This window comes from Odontesthes bonariensis, chromosome 1 (genome assembly GCF_027942865.1).
Source record: "Odontesthes bonariensis isolate fOdoBon6 chromosome 1, fOdoBon6.hap1, whole genome shotgun sequence".
NCBI classification, from domain to species: Eukaryota; Metazoa; Chordata; class Actinopteri; order Atheriniformes; family Atherinopsidae; genus Odontesthes; species Odontesthes bonariensis.
The window spans coordinates 44,777,725-44,797,952 of NC_134506.1; the positions used below are offsets into that span (position 1 = coordinate 44,777,725).

The 20,228-nt window shown below is 44.5% G+C and overlaps 1 protein-coding gene across 3 annotated transcripts in view; it reads left to right on the forward strand.

Annotated features, from left to right (window-relative positions):
- Positions 1-1,840: 1,840 nt before the first annotated feature.
- Positions 1,841-20,228, forward strand: part of LOC142382326 (USP6 N-terminal-like protein) — a 37,611-nt gene continuing 19,223 nt past the window's right edge. The window contains exons 1-6 of one of the 3 annotated variants that reach the window (XM_075468053.1): positions 1,841-2,045; positions 9,932-10,005; positions 16,846-16,931; positions 17,017-17,056; positions 17,137-17,217; positions 19,455-19,562. In XM_075468053.1, the coding sequence (XP_075324168.1) occupies positions 9,940-10,005; positions 16,846-16,931; positions 17,017-17,056; positions 17,137-17,217; positions 19,455-19,562 (381 nt within the window). In that variant the 5' untranslated portion in view covers positions 1,841-2,045; positions 9,932-9,939. Of the gene's footprint in view, positions 2,046-9,931; positions 10,006-13,069; positions 13,178-15,088; positions 15,201-16,845; positions 16,932-17,016; positions 17,057-17,136; positions 17,218-19,454; positions 19,563-20,228 lie in introns of those variants that run through there. The other 2 variants (XM_075468072.1, XM_075468062.1) reach the window with 2 other exon arrangements.

The window sequence follows — 20,228 nt, forward strand, 5'->3', positions numbered from 1 at the left end:
GGCTGGAACTCTGCTCACAGGACGCAGCAGGGGGTAAGAAGATGTTCAGAAATGATGTTGCTGATATGGGATGTTACACAGCTTCATGTCAGAAGAGGCGAACTGTCCCTTTAACATGTATACAAAATGTTTAAACGCAGTAATTAACGGTAAACATGCATTACAACGAGTTGCGCTGTGCACATCCCCGGCTTGGTCCATCACTCAGTGTGGTCACATGGCCCTGAAAGGATCGGATTATTGGCTAAATTACAATCAGAATGAGCGGAGCGAGGGTAATTCTCCTTGGATATGTAGCGGTGAATGAATGGGATCAGAGGCACAAAGCGTGTCATACCCCGGTATGATAGGTGGCGCTGTACCCATTCCAGCTGTTGCTAATAGAGCCACTTCCTGTTGACCTCTTCACCACCAACAACAACAACAAACTCAGGCATTGGAGAAAGATGGAGAACGCAGAGCCAGATGAAGCTACGTCCCTCTACATTTGCTCTGTGATGAGCTGCTTGTTGCACAAACTCGATGCCCAACGGAGCGTTCTCCATCGCGTTGTTTGTTTCTTTCTGACGGCGACAACAACAGGAATATCGTCTCCTTTGACTTCCGGGTCACGACCCCGGGAAAACATCTGGAGCATGCGCAGAACGCAAAGTCTGATTCACCACGAGCTTCAGCGTCTACAAGCAGGTTTAGAGTGACTTTCGACCCAGTTATCTGGGGTCTGAATCCCATCCGATCCAGTTCTTAGTCAGATTAAGGTGTCTACATGCACTTAATAACTCAGTCTGATCGTAATTTAGCCAATAAGGGGTCTCCTGCCTCAGGGAGGGGTCTCCTGCTGGTGCCCAGAGTCAGGACTAAACAAGGTGAGGCTGCGTTTCAGTTTGATGCTCCTAACATCTGGAACAGCCTTCCAGAAGATGTGAGACAGGCCTTAACTCTGACAATGTTTAAATCCAGGCTGAAAACAGTTCTATTTAGCTGTGCATATGACACCTGAAAGTATTTTATCTGCACTCTTTGCTTTTTAATTAACTAATGATTATTTTAATGGGTTTTTAATTATTATTATTATTTTTTAATTTATTTTTTTTCTTTTTAATGATTTTATTGCCTTCTTATGATTTTATGTAGCTGTGAAGCACTTTGAACTGCCCTGGTTATGAATTGTGCTCTATAAATAAAATTGCCTTGCCTTGCCAATAATCAGATCCTTTCAGTGCCATGTGACCCCACTGACTGTTGATGAGATAGCATCGTTTGCTAGCATCTGCTGCTTATTTTTAATCTCCTGTGTTGTAAAGGGGCCCGACTACAGCAGCGAGTTGACAGAAAATTGAAAATGTTGTTATTCTACCCGTTTCTTTCACTTTTGCTGTTAGGTTTATTAAACGGCCGGTTTTTAGACTGATCATAAAGGTATCCGCCTCATAAACTCAAGCACTGGTGCAGTTCCACGGGAGAAGCAGGCTTTAAGACAGCAGGGTTATTACGTGCTTCATAAAGTATCGAAAGGATAATGGGAAGCAGATTCTCCATGTGCGGCGCCGTCCCTGCAGTGCAGCGCGCGTCCGGCAGATGGCGGCAGAGGGCGGCGCCGTCCCTGCAGTGCATTGCGCGTCCGACAGATGGCGGCAGAGGGCGGCGCCGTCCCTGCAGTGCATTGCGCGTCCGGCAGATGGCGGCAGAGGGCGGCGCCGTCCCTGCAGTGCATTGCGCGTCCGGCAGATGGCGGCAGAGGGCGGCGCTGATGTGAGCCGGAACACCGGGGCAGCTGCTCCAGGAGGGTTCTGTGTCTTTAAGGCCGGATCCTCACGGCTCACATTCGGCTGAAGGGTGCCACGCCGCGGCGCCTGCTCAGTGCGCGTCCCCTGCCGCTGGTCCCGGAGCTCCTGGCCGCTGAACGCTGGATGTGGCTGCGCCGTCTGATGGTAACCGACGCGGTGACGGAGCGGAGGCTTATTGTTGTCAGCCCCGCGGTTTGTTCTGCACCGGAGAATGCCTAGAAGAGCCGGAGCTGCGCAGGAATACACCGCAGAAACACGGTAATTCTTTCTTCTGTATTTTCGCCCGTTCCCACCGGGTGCTTTTTAGGGCTTTTCAGGGATAAAAACGCCTCCCCGTGAGGCTGCAGCAGCGGCTGAAATCACGCCATCTGGAGCCGCGCATCCCACCGGAGGCGGCGCGTTTGTTTACCTTTAAAGACGACACTTTGTGCGGGTTTATGAGGGCTCAGTTTCGGTGAGACCCGTCCGTACAGTAAGGACACTGTGTCGGCATCCTGCAGCCGTCCCCGCCGGGCTGTGCGCGGTCCCCCGGTGCGGGCAGCCGCCGCCGGGCCTGCTGGGAGCTCAGAGCTGCTGCTGATGGTGCAGAAACACTCAAGTTTACCAGAGATGGAGGCAGCATCCACATCCTTTATCCAGGGTGAAACACTTTGACCTGCAGACATGCAGCACAACAACAAAAGGATCCTGGGAATATTATTACTGTCATTAACAATAGTTTCACAGCTTCAGCTGGTTGAGGTGTTTTATTCATTCATTTATTGGCGAAATTAAACTAACGCAGACCAGCTTCTGACCCCCAGGGGCCCCGTTTCACTATGTTTGTGTTTCTAACAGAATAAGAACCGTCAATCAGAGCGTATTTCTAAATAAAATGATATTTTATGGCAGCTTAAAGGGACAGTTCGCCTCTTTTGACATGAAGCTGTATGACATCCCATATCAGCAACATCATTTCTGAACATCTTCTTACCCCCTGCTGCGTCCTGTGAGCAGAGTTCCAGCCTCGTTTTGGTGTTGATGAAGGTAGTCCGGCTAGTTGGCTGGGGTTTAAAAAATAAAGCGTTTTGCTTCTCAAAACAATATGCGTTCAACAGAGTAATACATTTGCATCACAAAATGGTTCTCCAGGAAAAAGTCAGACCTCACGATCGCTTGGCCCTATTTTCTCTCCCTTCATATCACTGATGCTGCTGATATGGGATGTTATACAGCTTCATGTCAAAAGAGGCGAACTATCCCTTTAAGGCCCCGTTTACACGATAGGAAGACGCAGATATTTTCCTGCGGTTTGGCCTCTCATTTACACCAAAAACCCGTTTTTATCACAGAAAACGATTATTTCTAAAACCTCCGGCCAAAGTGGAGATTTCTGATAACGCCGGTTATGTGTTGCCGTGTCAACTGGGAGAAACGGCGTTTTAGGTTCTTAAACGTCACATTATGCGCCAGAAAATGCTTAACGTCATGCGAGCGCCTTGTGTTTACAGTTTGTTTGGCTGCTGATCAGGATTATCATGGATGATGTTAAAGTTCTGCTAATTTTTACGTTTGTGCAAACCATTCTGGCCTTATTGCATTTGCAACAACTGCTCTACATGGAGGAGCAGAGGCGAAGGATTGCACGGAGGTCAGCATTTTTACTGCATCTTTCCCTTCCAAGGCGTATTTATGCGGGTCGATGTAAATGAAAAGTTTTTTGAAAACGATGTTGTGTGCATGATGTTATTATTGAAAACGGAGGGGGGGAAATATTCGTTTCTCTAAATACCCGACTGTGTAAATGTGGCCTAAGACTGATTTATGCTCGTCTACGGAGACGCTCTCCTATCCATCCGCCGAGGAGGCGGAGACTCGCCGAGACCGCAAGGGTTGTGATTGGTTGGATAACGACATCATTTCCTGGAATCACTTTCCCGGTTTAGCGCCTTCCCCTCACAACAACGCCGCAAGCTCCAACTCCAACAACAGTCTTTCTCTCTCGGTCGCCATCGTTCACTGTGAGGAGGAACGGAGCCGGAAGGGGAACAACCAATCAACCGCTTTCACCATAGACGTAAGAGATTGGGTCGTCTAGCGTAGCGCCGCCTACTGATCGGGAGGGGAACTGCCTTGGGTATCCGACATCCCGACGGAGAACTTCGAAAGGATGAAAGCCTGATTCTTACTCGGCGCGACCTCGCTCATACTAGCTGGTCGCAATTGGCGCAAACGGTCACGTGACCCAAAATTCCGCCACGCCCCCCGTCGCAAGCTAGAAAATCCTCGCGCGGCGCAAGGGCGCGCACACAACTTTTTTTCTGACTTCGCGCGAGCTCCGCGATGAAGTTACACTGGGACAACGTTTGACAAAGTTCGTCTTGTTGCAAAGGACGAACATCCCACCTTCTCTTCTGTTTTTGCCGCAGCCGCTTAGCTCTGAGATACATATACAGTTCTACACCCAGAGTAAATTCATTCCGCATCAGATGTGCCAGCCTCTGCTGACGGGACACCACAGGTGGCATTGTGTATGCTTTCTTCATGTGCTTTTCAGCTTGTTTCCTCAACAGTGACGCCCGCTGGTCTGGAGAGAACTGCAAATGTGACGCATTCTCGGCGCAAACTGCGCTGAAGGAACTGTGAAGGGGCTGGCGCTGTCGATGACGTCATTAATGGTTCTCGAGCCAGAACAGTTGCGCGTTTGCGCCGAGTATGAATCAGGCTTAAGGGCCGTGTATACTCTTGCAGCAGTGTGTCGCAGACATGACGCAGTTATTTTTTATTTGCGCCGGGTCTGCGCTATGTTAATCCCACGCCACAACACAAGAGGGACAATCACGAACAAGCTAGGATTGTGGGTGTGGTGGGTGGCGTGTTTCTCTTCCGGTTACGGAGGTCATTCAACAACAATGGCGACTGGACGAATGCGCACTTTGATTGAGATGCAGCTGATCGATCTAGAAATAGCAGAAATATTGCTACTACTGGAGCTGGCAGAGAGGCGAAAGAATGGTCACGGTTAGCACGGTTAGCGTTACCGTTAGCCGGTTAGCAAACCGGAAATACGCATAGTGTAGAGCGGATGTAGAGTTGACCAATCAGAGGCCTCCTTTCTCTCCTCCCTGCGACGATATCTGCGGCACTGTCTGCGGTGAGTTATAGTTTTGGTGAGGTGCACCAGAGTGTCTGCGTAAGGGGGGGGCATGTCTGCGTTAACTGCGACACACACGCAGACGACCTGGTTTCCGACCATAAACCGCCCTTTAGTGACCACGGCGTCGGATTGACGAATAGCGACGGAGAAGCGTACCGAGGCCTTTAGCTCTCATCCTTACAACAGGCCGCCCCACTTAAAAAAAAACCCCACAAAATATCCCTTTAAGAATCGGCCGGTTTAGAAAAAAAAAGTCAGAAGCATGTTTTCTTTAACAGAATTACACGTTTAAAAGAAGACAAATTTTCCACTTCTAACGGCCCCCCCGGCCGTCACCACGGCTGCACTCAGGTTTGTTTAATGAGGGCGTGAGTCCAGCTCGGGTTTGTTCTGCGGACGGAACACACCCGGGGAAGCTCTGCCGGTCAGTCAGGTAGAGCGACGCGGTGCCGGCCAGTCTCCCAGTTTGGGCCCCCGCCCTTCATACTGGGAGTCCTGCCAGAGCTCGCCTGTGACCACATGCTTCTGCTGCCATATGCTTCAGCTGACAGCTCACATTCAGAGCTTCTATCAACCCTCCGGCTCGTTGGGAGTCTTTAAACGGTTTCCATCCTATTTATGAAGCTTGGAAATCTTTGCTGACAGAACAGATATGAAGTATTTGTGGGATCAGAATCCCTAAATGCTGAAATATCTCGAGTATCCGAATGTTTGAGGTCTTCGGTGACCTAAAAGGAATCCTGATACTGATGTTTATCCGGAGAGAGAATGCTCAGAAGCATTTTTTTTTAAAGTTGGAAAGTCTGTATTGAGGTCATCGTGGAGAGCGAAAGAGCCCCTTCTGAGAAAATAAACGAGACTAATGATGCGAGTAAAACGGCATCGATCAAAAGTGAGTATTTCAAATGGGTTCCTGCGTCTTCTGTCGGAGACATTTAGGCTTTTCTGCATTGTTGACCCAGGAAGGCAGCAGGGGCTTGGGTTAAAACCTCATGTTTGGTTGTGTTCGGGCACAGAACTGATGACGGATAACTGGTGATGTTCCTCTGAACCACCAGAAATACTCTTATCTAAGCTGCCACTGCTTTAGAAAGTGCAGCATTGAAAGGAGTGAAGATGCAAGCTTTGTGCGTCTCACAGACCCTATGACGGGGTGTCACCGGTTATCTGGCTGGAAATTAAATGTTGGAGCTCTCAGGACTTTGGGATCATGCATTTTTTGGCTGTGAAACAGATTTTTTGGGGGAGATATAACCTCTTAAAGGCAGGGTAGGGGATCTTTTTCTGGAACATTTTTTTACATATTGCTTGAAATACTCTTCACACCCCCATTGCAACACAAAAATGAAAAGTTGTAGTGGCCTCTAGAACGTACAATCTAGGAAAAACACTATCCAATCATACTGAACGGACCGTTAACAATGATTGGATTCTGATGCGTCTATCAAACTGCAATCTGCTCCTCCCTCCCCCTCCTTCTCCCTGTGCACGTACCCTGCTCCGTGAACGAATTACGCGTCCAGAAGCTTGGCAGGAAGCTAAACTAGAGCCAGCTTGGCTAGCACCTAGCATTATTAAACGTATAGTTAGCATATACTAAATACGGCAACGATCGATGCTTGCTGTCAGAACAGCGCTCGTGCACCTTCGTGCTCGTGCGCATTCATGTACTCTAGAGGCGTGCCTTCGGGGGGAAAGTGAAGAAAAGGGTTGGGACTTTTTACCTGTTTATTTTCAAAATGCAGCTTCGCTGGACTCCAAATCCAGGCTCTCCTACCCTACCTTTAACGCATGAAATACCTGAGGTCTTCTTCTCTGGTATTTCACAGTTTCTGACAGATTTCTGGTGCTTCCAGCTGTGAAATCTTAGTAGAGGCAGACGGCACAGCCTTCAAAGATGTGACCAACCACACCTCTGCTTTGGTTGGTCTGTTGCCTGATCAGTGAGTAAAGGCTTGTGGGAACTATTTAAAGGGACAGTTCGTCTCTTTTGACATGAAGCTGGGCCCAAGAGATTGTGAGGTCTGACTTTTTCCTGGAGAACCATTTTGTGATGCAAACGTATTACTCTGTTGAACGCATATTGTTCTGAGAAGCAAAAGGCTTTATTTTTTAAACCCCAGCCAACTAGCCGGACTACCTTCATCAACACCAAAACGAGGCTGGAACTCTGCTCACAGGACGCAGCAGGGGGTAAGAAGATGTTCAGAAATGATGCTGCTGATATGGGATGTCATACAGCTTCATGTCAAAAGAGGCGAACTATCCCTTTAATTGCTAAAACAATAGAAAAAGCACTTTTCCTTCTTAAATAACCATCACAGAGTTCTAAAACACAGCAAACGGCTTCAAAAGCAGGTGTTTTTGTGTCTTTTTCTGTTACTTTGGAGCATTAAATCAACAGAGGAACCATCTGAATCCTCATGGGTGCTGCTGAGCCTGCCGCCCACAGACCTGTGTGCACATCCTCAAAGCTCTTTGTTCCTGCTTTGGGAAAAACAGACTTTCACCACATAACTCCCCATTGGAGATATTCCTAATCCAGAGGCTTTGCGTGTGCTCCGTAGTATGTCCAGATTACCGCTCCATGTCCTGTCATTGGTGTACAGCGGCTGGAGATTAAGTGGGATTAAAACTCATGCTGTTTTGTTTTGGAGATGGTTTGACAGCAAGACTCCAGCTTCCATTTGGATTGTGTTCATCATTTTAAAAGACTTAAAGTGGCTCGGATTGAAGTTATGATATCAGAACTCGTTACGTCATATAATGCAAAGTCCTCTGGTCTGTTGGGCTGCTTTTTATAACTCAAGTCTCACTTTTCTCCATGTATACATACAAAGCTCAGCCTTTTCTCCCTGTTTCCCTTCCTTAAGAACGGCTTCCTGACAGCCACCCTTCCATGGAGCCCATTTCTGATGAGGCTTGGGCCAACAGCAGATGGATCAGCTGAAGGTCCAGATGCATCTCTCAGCTCCTGTGTCAGGTCTTTGCTGGATGTTTTCCTCTTTCTTAAGGACATCACTTTCAGATCCTGTTCACCTGCTGTAGTTAGTTCTTTAGGCCTGACACTTCTTCTTCTGTCCTCCACTTGTCCAGTTTCCTCAAATGTTTTAAGGACACACTGCACACCATGCTGAGATATGCCAAGTTTTCAGCTAACAGCTCTTTGGGAATCACCTTGTTGCTGCAGAAATCCTGTTTTCTGTCTGTCACACTGTGTTATCTTTGCTGTTTTTCACAGATGCAGCTAAAGAAATGGGAACTAATCTTAATTCCTGTCTAAAACCCACAAAGAGCTTCTAGATTATTCATTTCTGCTGGCATAAAGCAGTTTAATCATTTCATTTATATGAATTGTTCCATAATTAGTAATTAGATTATATCTTATATTCCTTTTTTAAGCTTTAAATTGAATCTTATTTACTTTTTCTTGATGTTGAATAACATATAATTCTTATTATTGTCTGTTTTTTTCCTACTTTTCTACTTTTAGACGTGAGAACGTTCATTTTTTTGGGCTTCTTTGCTAAGTTGTCTGTTCTGTGTGGACACAACACTGGTTCATCCCTTGAGTTAGGAGCCTTTTTTCTGCCTGAATGCTTCACAGCTCAGAGTTAAGTGGCTTAATGAAGAAAAACTGGACTGAAGATGAGGGAAAAAGCAGAAAATGTCCAAAGAAAAACTCTGAAAGAGCTTCAGGAAGCTCTTGGTCTTCCTTTCCTGGGTGACTCCTCCTGAGAGTTGGTGTCACCACAGTGTTTGATGCATTTTGAGTCTAAAACTCTAAAAGTTTTTTAGTTTTTCCTGGTTTAATAAGCCTAAGGTCTAAAAATGATGACGGCCTTAATGTTTCTCCTTCTTTTTGAGCAGTTTTTGCTCATAGAAGTGTTCAGAGAGGAGTTCAAATCAAGAAATTGCCCTTAAATAAATACAATAAATGTATTAAACAGCTGCTGGTTGATAGGCTTTTTTTAATTTTTTAATAAAATATAAATATAATATAATATATTTGTGGAAATGAGGGAAAAAGCAGAAAATGTCCAAAGAAAAACTCTGAAAAACCTTTCTGAAAACCAGGAGAACTGTTGCTCAGGACACTTAAAAGGTTACAGGAAACAGACAGAAATGAGTATAAGCCACAACTTCAGCTGCAAAATGTCTTTTATTTTCATTTTATTATCGTTTATTTTGTGTGAGTTATGCATCATGGAAGTGGTCGTCAACAAAATACCCAGTAAAACATTTGTTGGTTCAGTTTGTAAGGAATATTTCACAGATATTTAGTTCAGCTTAGCTGTCGGGATGATGATAGATGATGACCATGAATGGTTTTCAGCTCATTTCGGCAGCTGAACGCAACTTTTCTGGAGTCACAGCTGAGTGTAAAGTTCACGTCTCCTCTTTTTGAGTCATATCAATCACGAACCTCACTAAACTGTGCGTTTCTGGCCATTACTGCGAGCGTCCCTGTGTTTAACAACCGGCGGCTACAGCGCCGCAGCAGAGGTTTGTGGTGTGTTTGCACTTGTGCCACCAAAGTTTGCTCTCCTGTCAGGACCTCATTGTTGGTTTGAGGATGATGTCATCTCCGAGGCTGGTGGGTTGGGTGGGTGTTTCAGGGCGGCCATGCTTCCGAGAAGCCGTCTCATGCTCGCCGCTCGTCCGACGGACAGTTCACGGTTCCAAACCCCTAAATAAACGACCACATCTCGGTATGAGCCGGGTTAATCGCATTTAAGGTTTGTTTCTGCTGCTGAACATCAACTCGTACCCACAGCTATGATAATGCCCTGGCAAGCCTGCAGCTGCTCAATGACTGATAGCTGCTGGATTTCTGTGATGTGGTCATTACAAAGCATGCCTCAGCATTTCCATCCCATCCTGTTGGTTTGGAGGCCAACAGTTCGCCCACACCTATCGGCCATGTTTCTTTTTGTCTGACTCATCTGGGGTTGTTGATGGTTGTCCTTCTGCTCATGCTCTTTTTTTTGCTCTCCTCTCTCGGCAGATACTGACATGAAGAAAGACATTGAGACTCTAATAGCAGAGGAACGGGCTGATATCATCTTAAAATATGCCACGGTGAGTCTGGGATTCCAACCCACAGATTTCGGACCGAGCTTCGGTTCTGAGGCTGCTCCTCCTGTGCTGGTGTGGGAGGACTCTGAGTGTTTGTGAGGACAGTAAGTGTGTGGGAGGATGTGTGTGTGCTGCCAAAGTACATTAAGAACACGCTGTGTAATAACATGTTTGTGCCTGAGGTTTGAGGTGATGGCGGAATAAAGATGGCCGGCTTTAACTCTCCAAGCAAGTTAGTAACTGAGCCTAAACGGTGGGGGTGATGTCAGTCTGCTGCAGTTTGACTTTCATGCTGAACCGGTGACTCTTGGATGGACCGGTGATACCCCGAAGCTCTCCGTTTCTGCTCAATAACAACTCAATAACTTCAGATGCTGCTAACTGATCTGCGTTAATATGTTCCAGGATTGAATCCGCATTTGATGAGTCGAGAGTTTGAACTTTGTCAGACCAAAATGCTGTTTTACGGGTTCATAACTCTGTTTTTAACATCTACAAGAAGAGGTTTGAATCCTCCCAAACCACATTATTTTCCTGTTGTTGTACATTTCTTGGATGTTTGATTTTTATCAGGAGAGAGCCTCTTCTCTCTAAAAAGAACATGGCAGCACAGCTTAGGTTTGCAAAGCTGCATCTGAACAAACCACAAGACTTCTGGAACAATGTCCTCTGGACAGACCAGACCAAAGTGGAGATGTTTGCTCATAATGCACAGCAGCACGTTTGGAGGAAACCAAACACAGCATATCAGCACAAACACCTCACACCAGCTGTCAAGCACGGTGGTGGAGGGCTGATGATCTGGGCTGGTTCTGCAGCCACAGGACCTGGGCACCTTGCAGCCATTGGCTGAGTTCGAAACCGCATACTACATACTTACATACTGCATACTGCATACTTCCATACTGCATACTGCATACTACATACTTCCATACTGCATACTACATACTTACATACTGCATACTGCATACTGCACACTACATACTTCCATACTGCATACTGCATACTTCCATACTGCATACTGCATACTACATACTTCCATACTGCATACTACATACTTACATACTGCATACTGCATACTGCATACTACATACTTCCATACTGCATACTGCATACTTCCATACTGCATACTGCATACTACATACTTCCATACTGCATACTGCATACTTCCATACTGCATACTGCATACTACATACTTCCATACTGCATACTACATACTTACATACTGCATACTGCATACTTCCATACTGCATACTGCATACTACATACTACATACTTCCATACTGCATACTACATACTTACATACTGCATACTTCCATACTGCATACTGCATACTACATACTACATACTTCCATACTGCATACTACATACTACATACTGCATACTGCATACTTCCATACTGCATACTACATACTACATACTACATACTTCCATACTGCATACTGCAGAGCATTTACCCACAATGCATTTCGCTCCTGCCGGAGCTGAAATCAGCCGGCCTGAAGCTGATTTCTCTTAAGCTCTAAACTCTGTAAACTTTAGCAACATTTGAAACATTTTCAGGTGAGAAAGTAGTCGTTTAGATCCCCAACGTGTTGAAAACCTGACAAAATACCGGCCATTTACAATTTTGTTCCCACGAATTCGGCGCTACTAAAGCTAGCCGCAGTGAGCAACGCCTGCCGACAGCCGCGCCTGTTACGGTGTTTGCTTTTCGGTCTGCACTTCGGTCTGCACAGCAGGCAGTGATACGAAGGGAGAGAAAATAGGGCCAAGAGATTGTGAGGTCTGACTTTTTCCTGGAGAACCATTTTGTGATGCAAATGTTTTACTCTTTTGAACGCCGAATTCGTCGGAACAAAATTGTAAATGGCCGGTATTGCAGCAGGGAGTGTAAGAAGCATTAAAAATACATAAAAGAATATAAAGAGAAACAAATAAAATAATTGAATGAATTTAAAAACAAGCAACAGTTCAGATAAGTTCAAAGATATTGTGCAGATTTCATGCATAGACACATGAGAACAGAAATGTTTTTAACCTGGATTTAAACATTTTTGGTGTTTTTAACTTTTACACTTTTTAAGATATTCAACGTTTATTTAAATTTTCCCGTCATTCAAATGAATGGAAACTGCTTTCAGCTCTTCCAAATCATCTTCCTCTTTCCGCATGCTTTCAGCTCGAGAAAACCATTCAAACTTTAAATGGGTCACAAGACATTCAGCTATTACCAATTGTTTCAGCTTTTTCAAATCTTCATCCAATTTTGAAATATGACAGTTTCAAAAACATGAACATTTTGCTCCTCCTTGATTTTTATGAATGAGCACACAGTTGAGTGCGTGCTGATAAGTTCAAATTTTTCAAACAAATTCCTCTAACTTTCACACAGTTTAACTTAGAGAAACTAATTATACCTTAAAATGTAGGAAAATGTGTCCTCTTTCAGCCAATGTAACTACTAAAGAGCTCACATTTACAGAATTTCAGCTATGAGCCTTCAACCGAGATCAACCTCTCAACCTCTGACTAACTCTAATGTTAAGTTTGGTAGTACACAGAAATCACAAAATTCCTTCAACCAATACCTTAGCAACATTTTTTACTGCTAAAATGTAACTATTTTCAGCTTTTTTAGCATGGTCAGCTATCCCCATTCAGCTCATAAGCATTCTCACTGCTGTTTCACAGGAACAGCTCTTTCTAGTTTCATTTTGTTCTCGCACTCCTGAGGTCACCACATTGGACAGCCGTGCTCACCGACACACACTTTAACTCAGTGGAGGCCTTCGGCATAAATGTCCTAAAGGCCCACGAAGCCCCTACAGTCCCACCGGCTGCTGCAGTCGGAGCTGTGAATGTGCTGACTCAGCGTTGAACCGGAGGTGGACGGGTACGGTGGCAGTCGGAGGTTAAATTTAGCTGGGCGGCTCGGAGCAGAGGGGCGATGAGGTGGCTGAGAGGAGGTTTGCTCTGTGGTTATTGCGTGAAGGAGCTGTGCACGGCGTGCAGTTACTGACTGGACTCTGACCTCCGGGGACCGGCTGAGTGCCGGGTGGTGTTGATGCAGGCGTCCGGCCACACGTAGCGCTGACACCCTGCAGAGAAGCAGGGCTGGAGAAAGGTCAACTCCCACACCGCCGGTGTGTTTCCTCAGGAGGAGGAGATGCAGGTAGAAGACCAAAGTAACGCCGCTTTGGATAGTGTCATGGAGGAAACAGGCCGTCCTTGGGCTTTTGTCTGGCTTTGCATTGGGCTGCATGATTCTGGAAATGGCAACATTCACAGTGACCGGAAATAAGGGAAATTACAGTAATGATGTGAATAGGTTTATTCTTTAATGGATTAATCACTCCAGAGTGGTTTTGTTTATTTAGAATTAGGGCTGGGCGAGTTAACTCGTTATTATCGCGTTAACGCGTTCATCATTTAACGTGGATAAATATTTTATCGCGCATTAACGCATGAATAACTTTTTCTTTAAAAGTAAAACAAACCAAAAAAAATTTTGAGGGCTTTTGTGCCTTTAATGGATAGGAAAGTTGCTCACAGGCTTTTATTTAGTAAAAGTCTGTCACTCACAGGCTTTTATTTAGTAAAAGTCTGCTGCTCACAGGCTTTTATTTTGTAAAAGTCTGTTGCTCACAGGCTTTTATTTTGTAAAAGTCTGTTGCTCACAGGCTTTTATTTTGTAAAAGTATTTTGCTCACAGGCTTTTATTTTGTAAAAGTCTGTTGCTCACAGGCTTTTATTTTGTAAAAGTCTGTTTCTCACAGGCTTTTATTTTGTAAAAGTCTGTTGCTCACAGGCTTTTATTTTGTAAAAGTCTGTTGCTCACAGGCTTTTATTTTGTAAAAGTCTGTTACTGTCTGCTGTGGAACAGGAAAAGAAAGTAATCGGCGGATCCACCAAACATGGAGAAGGGTACGGAACTTTTACTCGGCCATTTTCATGTTAAAGTTCTTCCAGACGGCGGAGTCGACAGAACCAAAGTCATCTGTAAACACTGCCAAGTTGAATTGTCTTCTCAGCGTAGTAGTTCCAGTCTAAAATATCACTTAAAGGCAAAACACACAACTGATAGCAGCAAGTCATTCAAGGAAACAGACAGTGGAGCGAGGCTTCTACATAAAAACTACAGAAAGATGCTGATGTTAAAAGTGTGTTTGCACAACAAATGTTATGGCACTTTCATTCATATGGCAGCACATTTAAAATAAAACTAAATGCTAAAAGCTATACACTACTTTTGGATTCATTTTTGGATTTTGCGTACAAATGCGATTAATCGTGATTAATCAGGGAAATCATGTGATTAATTAGATTAAAACATTTTAATCGTTGCCCAGCCCTACTTAGAAAAAAAGATCATAAGATAATGAAAAATACATATATTCATATATATATGGACCCTCTGCTCATCTTTGCCCCTGGAAGACTCGGCCTGTTCCTGATCTTTTGAATTGAGGGTGTGTATTTGAGTCATTCTGAACTCGGTTGCAGTAAATCCTCTCAGCAGGTGTAAATAAATGCACTTTGGTGTCTTCTCTGTAACCTCCTTTGTGTCTCTAACTCTCGAACACCGTCGGTGTGAAAGCTTTTTTTTGTTCTCACTTTGATGGCGCCTCCAAAGCTCTGCGCCGGATCAACCTCAGCGAAGCTGTACCCCCCCCCCCCCCCGTCGCTGAGCGCAGGCGACTGATTGGCTGCTTTCCAAGCAGGCAGCCAACCACGCAGCTTCGCTGTAATTCAGAGCGCAGTGGGAATCCTCTCCCGCAGGATGTGTGAGGATTAGTTTCCTCTCTGTTATGACAACACTGGGCTCAGATTACTGCTCAAACTGACTTTCCATCATAAAAACACAACTTGTACATTTTAGTGCACGTTTAAGCGGATTCTGGTGGATGTTTGGCCACAGATTTACTCGCAGAGATGATTGACTATTGATGTTTGAGCTTTTACTTCGGTGTTTAAAGACGCCGCAGGGTTGCAGTCTGCGCTGTGGGTCCTTCGGCCTGAGCTGGGATCTTTGCCAGAACTTGACACGGTTCCAAGCTTCAGCAGAACATGCCGTACAGTGTATGGAACAGCCAGACCGACGTGTTAGGATTTATGTTCATGCTATAAATCCAAAGTATAAGTAAAATAATATTCAAGCAAACGCACGCATAATGGGGAAAAAGATTCTTCAGACGGTGAGTTTGTCCCAGGAGAAGTTAGCTGCTCTGGGTCATGCAGGTTTCAGGCTTGTTCCTGCTGGTTCCGGTCAAAGCTTTGGGCTTGTTGTCATGCTGGTTGTGTAGCGCACGCTCCCAGTTTTGCTGTGTGTTCCTGGCACACTGTCATGCTGAAGGAAGCGGCTGCCGGCACGGGGTGTTGTTGACATGGGTGTCAGTGTTTAATGTTGCTGATAATTACATTTACTGGCTCAAAGTTCTGTTGTGTAACATTTAGGGTGAAACATGTAGCTTGATTACTACATTCTTTGTTTTTTTTATTTACCCAAACACTACATGTTTCAAAATTAAATGTGTACTTCCTTTACAGCACGTACCTCCTGGTGTCTGTGCAGCTTCATTTAGTCTTTCTTTGCTCTCGTGAATTAACATTATTTAAGTCCAACGTTTGCAGAAACTAATCCCCTAAAAGCTAAAGGCAAAAATATAAATTTTGTGGCTTTTGTCAAAATGAGAAGGTTATTTCTGCACCACTGGGTGCAGCAGTTCCAGGACTGTAGTATCAGCACCCTCATTTATCACCATAGCTGCTGCAGAGGACAATGAGTTAGCATCAGTTAGCATGAGTTAGCAAGATTAAGCAAGAATTAGCATGAGTTAGCAAGATTAAGCAAGAATTAGCATGTATTAGTATGAGTTAGCATGAGTTAGCAAGATTAAGCAAGAATTAGCATGAATTAGTATGAGTTAGCATGAGTTAGCAAGATTAAGCAAGAATTAGCATGAGTTGGCAAGAGTTAGTATCAGTTAGCATGAGTTAGCTAGAATTAGTATGAGTTAGCAAGATTCAGCAAGAGTTAGCATAAGTTAGCAAGAATTAGCATGAGTCAGAAGAGTTAGCATCAGTTAGCATGAGTTAGCATGAATTAGCAAGAATTAGCATGAGTTAGCAAGAATTAGCAAGAGTAAGCAAGAGTTCATGCTATGTACTGTGAGAGAACGCCACCCCAGCCTGTACTTGTAGTCGAACCCTATCCATTTTAGCATGTTAACGACATGAAATGACAAGTGTAAAATTCCCAGGAATGACGTGTGAAAAGTGCCAAAAGTGTTTTTAAATGCATTGCTATTAACCGCAGCCTCTGGTTCTGCAAATAACCCAACTCTATTGGCCTTAGATTAGCTTTGCTGTAACCCTTTTTTTGCACCTTTTCCTTCATTCTATCAGTGGGAATCTGTGAACATGCTAATATAGCGCTACAAGGAAAAGTTAGCGTCTGCTAGCCAGAGCTAGCCCCGTGGTAAGTTCTCCTCGTGGTTTATGCTAGCTTTTCATTGAAATTTGTTCCTCGCCACACATGGAAAATAGCTACAAAGCCCCAATCTGCAAAACAGCAGGAATCAGAAATCCTCGGGCATGAATCTCTTCAGATCCGTTCAAACAAGATTAGAAGTCCTTCCTTTGCAAACAAATATTTAGATTTTTAACACATTAAAGGTTTTTTTTAGTCTTTGTTTCCATTGTTTTTTTAGGATTGAAGACATCCTAGCAGCAGAATGTGTTGCTGTCGGTTCAGTTTGCAGAAAACTGGAACATGTTTGGTGTGTGTTCGCCTGCTTTTCTCTGTGTTTTCATGTAATTTTTATGTTTTTGCGTCTGCAGGGCAGGCAGGGTGGAGTGGAGATCGACCCCTGGGAGGATGCCGACTACAGCCTGTGTAAAGTCATTGACCGCCTCGGCTTCATGCAGTAAGTCCGTTCGCTGCGTCTCTGCCTGCTTGTCACATCTCCTGCCAGTTGGTGGCGCTGACGGTTTGTTTTTTTTGTTCTGCAGCGAGGACGAGCTGCCGGCCCCGACTGCTCACGAAGAGAAGGTAAAGGGCTGACAAAGCCGTGGAGGCGAATGGTCGCTGCCGTCGTGTTGTTGGCTCATCTGCTTCTTTCTCGTTTGCAGCGGAAGCAGCTGGAGATCGAGAGAGCAGAAAAATGGCTGAAGATGGTGAAGAAGTGGGAAAAATACAGGAACAGCGACAGGGTGAGTGGCAGTTCAGTCACGCTGAGGTCGAAGCAGATTCCCACCTGGAGATTTCTCACGATTACTGAGTAAAAAATGGAAACTCGGATCTGGCTTCTGTGTTTGGAAGGTGAAGCAACTGTTGATGTTGAGCCCGAAACATGTTTCTGAAATGAGACACTGAATTCCTATAAGCTCACTCGGTCTGAGTGACTGTGGATCAAAGCTTTTCCCTAGAGTTAGCATGAGTTAGCATGAGTTAGCAAGAATTAATTCAATGTACTGGGTGCAGCAGTTCCAGGACAACAGTTTCTGGACCGTAGTGTCAGCACCCTCATTTCTCACCATAGCTGCTGCAGAGGAGAATGAGTTAGCACGATTTAGTAAGAATTAGCATGAGATAGCATGAGTTAGCAAGATTTAGCAAGAGTTAGCAAAATTTAGTAAGAATTAGCATGAGATAGCATGAGATAGCATGAGTTAGCAAGATTTAGGAAGAGTTAGCAAAATTTAGTAAGAATTAGCATGAGATAGCATGAGTTAGCAAGATTTAGTAAGAATTAGCATGAGTTAGCAAGAGTTCATGCTATGTACTGTGAGAGAACGCCACCCCAGCCTTTACTTGTAGTCGAACCCTATCCATTTTAGCATGTTAACGACATGAAATGACAAGTGTAAAATTCCTAGGAATGACGTGTGAAAAGTGCCAAAAGTGTTTTTAAATGCATTGCTATTAACCCCAGCCTCTGGTTCTGCAAATAACCCAACTCTAATGGCCTTAGATTAGCTTTGCCTTTTTTTTTTTTTACACCTTTTTCCTTCATTCTATCAGTGGGGATCTGAAGCCCTACAAGGAAAAGTTAGCCAGGGGCTAACAGGGGCGGCTTGCTCTGCCACAGGAGCGGCTGCTAGCCAGAGCTCACCTCCCATAAAGAGTCAAACCACGAGCTGGAAACGGCTATAAAAAATAAAAGAGAACTTCGGTCTCTGGCTTACTGGGAGCATTCATACGTTGTTGTTGGCATTGATCGTGCGAACCAATCAAATCCCATTATTTCAGCAGCTACCAGGTCATGTCTTAGGCCAGACTGATACCATCAGAGTATCTTCTATTGGATTAGAGATGGTTGTTCTTAATCAGAACATTATTACTGAGGTTCAGAGTCTCCCCTCATTTGAATAGATTCACTTGTTGATGCCAATACATCACGACACAGATGTCGAATTTGGTCTGAATAATCTCATGTGGGCCTACATAATGATCATGCATGAATATTTTCAGTCAGTGGGGTCACATGGCCCTGAAAGGATCGGATTATTGGCTAAATAACAATCAGAATGAGTTATTAAGGGTAATTCTCCTTGGATATCTGGCGGTGAATGAATGGGATCAGAGGCACAAAGCGTGTCATACCCCGGTATGATAGGTGGCGCTGTACCCATTCCAGCTGTTGCTAATAGAGCCACTTCCTGTTGACCTCTTCACCACCAACAACAACAACAAACTCAGGGAAAACATCTGGAGCATGCGCAGAACGCAAAGTCTGATTCACCACGTGCTTCAGCGTCTACAAGCAGGTTTAGAGTGACTTTCAACCCAGTTATCTCGGGGTCTGAATCCCATCCGATCCAGTTCTTAGTCAGATTAAGGTGTCTACATGCACTTAATAACTCAGTCTGATTGTAATTTAGCCAATAATCCGATCCTTTCAGCGCCATGTGACCCCACTGAGTGAGAGATACACACAGGGCAACCAGATTAACATAAAGTAACTGAAGGGCCACTCGCTGGATAATTAGATTGTGACGTGTACTGAACTGTCAGAAAAAGCCTTTTAACGCAGTTAGCTCCTGGACATTTTTTGCTCTCAGCTGAAATCACAACCTTCAGTCAACTTGAGGCCGAACTGTGTCTGAACTAAATGTTAATTCATGTTTTCATACGCAGCGTTCTCTCCTTCATCATTTAGAAGCTTTAAGCTTTTCAAAAAAATTTAGGAACAAAATGCTGTTTTTCATGACTTCATTTTGGCTTCATTTAAGGTTGTCAGTGTTCGACCTTTGGTCATATTTTATTATCTGTGATTTAAAAACTCATTTGTCAGCATTTCTGAAACATTTCTGAAACATTATTTGGATGTTAAATCCAGCGTGTCGTGGTTAAACTGGTGAGTCACAGTTTACAGCCTCGGTTCTGTGACTCCTCTGGTGTTTTATTCACTCGTGTCCCTGCTTCCCTTCCTGTTCTCTGCTGTCAGATGGTGAAACGGGTGTATAAAGGCATCCCGCTGCAGCTCAGAGGCCGGGCCTGGGCGCTGATGCTGGACGTGGAGCAGACCAAGAGGGCCAACGAGGGCAAATACGAGGTGTGACCTCAGATTCATGAAACTCTGAGATGAAACGGTTATTTTTAGGGCTGGGCAACGATTAAAATGTTTAATCTAATTAATCACATGATTTCCCTGATTAATCACGATTAATCGCATTTGTACGCAGAATCCAAAAATGAATCCAAAAGTAGCGTATAGCTTTTAGCATTTAGCTTTATTTTAAATGTGCTGCCATATGAATGAAAGTGCCATAACATTTGTTGTGCAAACACACTTTTAACATCAGCATCTTTCTGTAGTTTTTATGTAGAAGCCTCGCTCCACTGTCTGTTTCCTTGAATGACTTGCTGCTATCAGTTGTGTGTTTTGCCTTTAAAGTGATACTCCGGAGTAGATTCAACCTGGGGTCATTTGAACCGTGACATCCAGCCAAGTAGCCCACCCGCAGTTTTTTCGATATTGGCTGAACATCAGCTGAGTTACTGAGTTATCCCGAATAGCTTCGTACAAGGGTTAATGGATCCTGGCAGTATCTCCAAAATTACCACACTAAAATCACATGCCATGACACCAAACTTCTACAGTAGTACAAATATGGTCTGTACTCACAAAACGATGCATTTGGAAGTTTGTACATAGTCCAGGAGTTTATTATTATCAACACAAGCCTGATAGCTTCTCTGCTGCTAAAGCTGCGTCGAC